Source organism: Herpailurus yagouaroundi, unplaced genomic scaffold, assembly GCF_014898765.1.
Source record: "Herpailurus yagouaroundi ecotype Mexico unplaced genomic scaffold, PumYag 28, whole genome shotgun sequence".
Taxonomy (NCBI): domain Eukaryota; kingdom Metazoa; phylum Chordata; class Mammalia; order Carnivora; family Felidae; genus Herpailurus; species Herpailurus yagouaroundi.
The window spans coordinates 94,845,597-94,850,868 of NW_024412376.1; the positions used below are offsets into that span (position 1 = coordinate 94,845,597).

General features: G+C 42.3%; 1 protein-coding gene across 1 annotated transcript in view; it reads left to right on the forward strand.

The window, feature by feature from the left end:
* FAM13A (family with sequence similarity 13 member A) overlaps window positions 1–2,790 on the forward strand; it is a 183,515-nt gene extending 180,725 nt beyond the window's left edge. The window contains exon 19 of the mRNA XM_040478471.1: window positions 2,479–2,790. Coding sequence (XP_040334405.1) covers window positions 2,479–2,506 — 28 coding nt within the window. The 3' untranslated portion in view covers window positions 2,507–2,790. The remainder of the gene's footprint in view (window positions 1–2,478) is intronic.
* The last annotated feature ends 2,482 nt before the right edge of the window (window positions 2,791–5,272 follow it).

Consider the following 5,272-nt stretch of genomic DNA (forward strand, 5'->3'; position numbering starts at 1 on the left):
TTTTTTTTTTCAACGTTTATTTATTTTTGAGACAGAGAGAGACAGAGCATGAACAGGGGAGGGGCAGAGAGAGAGGAAGACACAGAATCGGAAACAGGCTCCAGGCTCTGAGCCATCAGCCCAGAGCTTGACGCGGGGCTCGAACTCCCGGACCGCGAGATCGTGACCTGGCTGAAGTCGGACGCTTAACCGACTGCGCCACCCAGGCGCCCCATGGCTCTGCCTTTTAAAGATCAAGTCGCAGGATGAACAGGAGAGCAAGGCTGCCCTCCTCTGTTTTGAGAGTTGCTTTCTTAAAGGGTACCATTTTGTTTTGTTGGATAATGAGAAGAAAATAAAGAGAACGCTAAACTCTATACAGACCGGTTGTCAGTTTCGAAATGGGCTCTTGAGAAACTGGTCAGACTGGATTTATAGCAGTGTTTTCCATTGCTGAGGTGAGGTAGAAGGTGTCAGTTGAAAATCGTTTTAAGTCGGGAGTGGGGAAAAAGAATACCTTTAAGTTTGCTCTTAACAATAATCATATAGAGAAGCATGAGCTGTGTTTGGAAGTGTCCTGTTTTAATCCACACATGTAAAGACGGTACATATTCCTACAAATTTAAATGTACATGAATATATAGTTTGGTATTCTTTGCTCGACTGTTTACATTACAGATCACTATAATTTCAAGGAGTTATATTATAAATAAAATTAAGCACTTTAGGATGTTTTCTATTTTTGAAATCTGAACATGAATCATTCACATGACCAAAAATCGTATTTTTTAAGGAAATACATGTCTAGTGTGTCCTTTTTAAGTAATTATTCTCTTAAATAAGCTATAATATAAATCAAATCATTACCAGTTAACCTTTAAAGCACATCTGTTGAAGAGTATTGTTTTGAAAATACTAATATGCTACACACAGAATTTTAAAAGAAAAATGCTATATAAATGAGAAGCTACTAAATGTTTGAAATCTGTTGTTTCTGCCAAAGGTAAATTAAGTAAAAGACTTATCCAGGACTCCCCATTCAAATTTGTATGATGAATAAAAGAAAACACCAAGTTACAGTCAAATAAATTGTGCATGGAATGTTGTGTTTTCCTTTGTAATTTCTCATCTGTATACTTCCTAGAATGGCGCCCACATTAAAGGCGGAAAAGCCCTGTTTACACAAGACCCTATTTGAAGACCTGGCAGTGGGTTTTGGCTCTGCCAGAAAGGCTGAGGTAAATTTGTTTCCACAGCAACCATTTCTGCAGCCCAGGGTCTCATGGCCCTAGAGGCAGTGTCTTAATTGGCTTCACACAGAATACTCTGGACTGGGTTTTTTTTCCTGTGCTCTCTTGGGAATGTGTGTGTGTTTATTAGCACATGCCAACAAAACAAATGTCAAGGGTTATTTAATAGCAATGATAAGTAAAGGTAAAGCGTGAATAAACTTGATGGTATGATTGTAAGAATGAGAAATAGCAGAGGCTTGTAATTTTCACACACGCATTTGCTTCTTATCGTGTTCAGTCTGGAGTAAACATTGAAATAGATGTTTATATTCAGTACGGTATCATGACTGCATTTCATCTCTGCATCATTTAGTTCAAATCTCACTTTGCAGACATGTTTGTGCAGGGTTTAGGATCAGGGCCTGCTGAGTTTTGCAGACAGCATGTTTGTCTTAAACTGGTAGAAGAAAGCTCACACAATCTCAGTGACCTCCCAATTCAGGGGAAATTTCCATCGAAGACCAAACCAAATTTCAAGCTGGGGAACTAATTTTTTTGAATTGCTAGCTATAAGAACGCATTGAGAGCTAAAAATTAGATTTCTTCCCTTTCGTTGACAGTTTGAAATCTAAAGGTTATTATTTATTGCCTAGGCAGGACTCAGCCACATCTCTGTTTGTGACATTGGTGTCATTTTTGCGTTGTCTCATTCTGATGCAATTCTTGCGTGGTGGCTGAAGAGGCTCTTGCAGGGCGTAGCAGGTGCTTCCAGGTGTAGCATTTCTGGACAAATGCCGCAGGGCTGTGCTTGAAGCATAAATGTTGCACTGAGATGTCCTGAGGCCAGCAGTCTTGGAGCCCCTGGGGGCTGAGCATTTGTTAATGTGGTTGAGCTTAGAATTCCTAATAAGCCGAATATTTAGGTTTATACAAGGGGCGGTCGTGGTGCCAATTAGGTTGGTTCTTTCTGGAACTTCTTAGTTCCCAGCAGACAGAATTGGGCCCAGTATCCAGAAATGATCAGATTTACAAGGTAAATCAAATTTCAGTTGGTTGATGAACTTTTTATGAGATTCTTAATCTGATAATGAAGATACCGCTTTTCTTAACAGTAACACCTTACTACTTTTGATGGTATATTTGTATTTGAGTACCATAAACTATTAACTGCTTTATGAAAAGTTGGTTGTAGTCTAAATTCTGTTTTGATTTCAAGAAGAATCTTCCTGACACACTGCTTCCTGGATTTTTTTTCCCCCACCCCTAGGTGGAGAGAGGTGGTTTCTGCCTCATGATCAACATCTCCTTGATGTTCTTTTCAGTATCCACTTGGTTACGTCAACAGGGGGAGACAAAACTGTACTCAAATGTGAAGCAGTGTTTCTTCTGAAGCACATTGTGTGTGGCAGAACTCAGTGTGCTTTGTTTTCTATTATTCCCTTCTTTTATGTTTTCTCCACTTGACCCTCAAAATGTACTCAAGAGTACATTTTGATGTAAGACTAGCTAAACATATTTTCGAGTGTTCATTCAAATTGTGCACACTCACACCTTGCATGGTACGCTCCAAACAAGAATGATCTAGGGGCGCCTGGGTGGCGCAGTCGGTTAAGCGTCCGACTTCAGCCAGGTCACGATCTCGCGGTCCGTGAGTTCGAGCCCCGCGTCGGGCTCTGGGCTGATGGCTCGGAGCCTGGAGCCTGCTTCCGATTCTGTGTCTCCCTCTCTCTCCCCCTCCCCTGTTCATGCTCTGTCTCTCTCTGTCCCAAAAATAAATAAAAAACGTTGAAAAAAAAATTTAAAAAAAAAAAAAAGAATGATCTATATGTCGGGCACTGCACTGGGGCACTGGCCATTTTGCAGAATCCAGAGTGTGCCCCTGTGGGTGCCTGCCTTCTTCTACCACGATCCTTCATAATAGATGTACATAGGCTGGGTCAATTACCGATGTACACAAAAATGTTTGTAAAATGAAATCTGTACACCTACAAGTTCATGTAGCTGGGAAGCTGCAGTTATGTCTCTAGAGACTCTCATTTTGCCTGGAACCCAGCCTGTTGTGGTCATGCTCGCGTCTTGAGAAATGGGTTTGGCAGATCTCTTTCTCAGTCTGAAAGCACCTATACATACGGTCATGCAAATCTCCAAGAGTAGATGCAATTTTAGTTACTAATATGGGCCCAGAACAATGTTTACACGACATATAAGCAGAAAGTATTTGAAATTACAGTTGTCCTTTTTTAAAATGTAAACTGAATGAAAAACGTTATGTACATTTTTGTACATGACTGTATTTTGTGTAAACTTAAATAAAATATTTTTAACTGTGAATGTTCTGAGATTTTTGACAAAATCAGGAGTGTATGACAGCTGCCTGTGTGGTCTGACCTTAAGGTAAGGAATCACTGCTGTTCCCTGAACTCCCCAGAAGCTTCATGAGGATTAAGCTTTTGTTATTCTGTTTCCAGGGAGGTCACTGGAAGGTGAAGCAAACTCATTACAAATTAGGCATGTCCATGGTTCTAGGTAAAAAAATGGGCTTTTGCTCTGTGCTCTATTCATGGAAGAGCCTGAAGGGGCAGAAGTGAAGGCATTAAACTAAAAAAAACGTGTTTAGTTAAGTATCTTTGTAAAGTCAATGAGGCCATTATAGTAAATTCATTAGCTACTTATTGTTCTGACGCTAATAAGGCCAGCCGAATACTGTGACTTGGAGGAAAAGGTGCATTTCAGTTTGAAGTGAGCATCTTGCCACAAGTGAGCATCAGCTGCCACAAGCCAGGCACTGCCTCACGAGCACCTTGAACAGCCTCCAGAGTTGGGGGGCACAGCTAAAGACGCACCCCTGTGACAGTTAGGCATGCGGGTATTCTTTAAACCACACGTGTTACATGGGCTCTACATGCCAAAAGTGAACATTAAAAATATAAAGCCTGGGGCGCCTGGGTGGCTCAGTCAGTTAAGCGTCTGACTTCAGCTCAGGTCACGATCTCACAGTTCGTGGGTTCAAGCCCTGCATTGGGCTCTGTGCTTGACAGCTCAGAGCCTGGAGCCTGCTTCAGATTCCGTGTCTCCCTCTTTCTGCCCCTCCCCCACTCACACTCCGTCAAAAATAAATATTGAATATATATATATGTGTGTGTGTGTGTGTGTGTGTGTGTGTATCACACACACATATATGTATAGCCTGAAATTTAAAGAAAAAAAAAAAAGGCTTTGAGTACTGCGCAGGATTCCAACAGATATGTCTTCTGACCAAGAAAGACACAGAACCTCTAAAGATGGTGCGATTTAATGTCATTCTGCCAAAACTGCAGCTTACCCTGAGTAATTTAACTTTTGAAACGCTGGGTCCAAAGTAACAACATCTAGAAGGAACTGGCACGCAGCATTTCGTGATGCCTCCATTTTCTTAAATCATATTTTCGCATTGCCCCTGTGAGGGACCAGGACGCGATGCTGGCCTCAAGTACATCAGGCTCTGCAGCTGGCTGGCAGAGCGAGGTGGTCCTTGGAAGCCCTCCCCCTCCCATCCCCAGAGCAGATGTGTCCTGCCCTGTACGTTTGCAATGTTGGTACCGCCTGAATGGTAATTTCAGAAGGGGGACCTACGCACGGTGGGGAGAGGTGGTCCCTTTCGGTTCTAGAGTACTTACCTCTTCTAGAAATAGATTCTGAATCTTGTAAACCAAAACATATTCTAGTTATCCCTAAACTGGGTCAGCTTATCGAGGCAACACATACACACACAGGAGAACTTCACAGTCAGTAAAAGGCAAAAGGCAAAATTCCCAAATGTATGTTCAGAATCCTGGCTGGCAGGCAGACAAATGAGGTTTGGCAGGAACTGGGGTTGTTGACAGCTTGGTTCTCACTTGTCCCCTCCGTCAACAAGGCTTCTACCACAGGGTGGCTCCGTGTTGTGCAGCATCTGCTCAGGAACTGTGGCCCAGTGCAAAACACAAGAAAGGATGGAGTCTCTCAGACCCCTTGGACCTCCATGTCTCCCTTGTGCCCGTGTATGTATAAAGCATAGGTGATTGTGAATTCTGAAACCCATC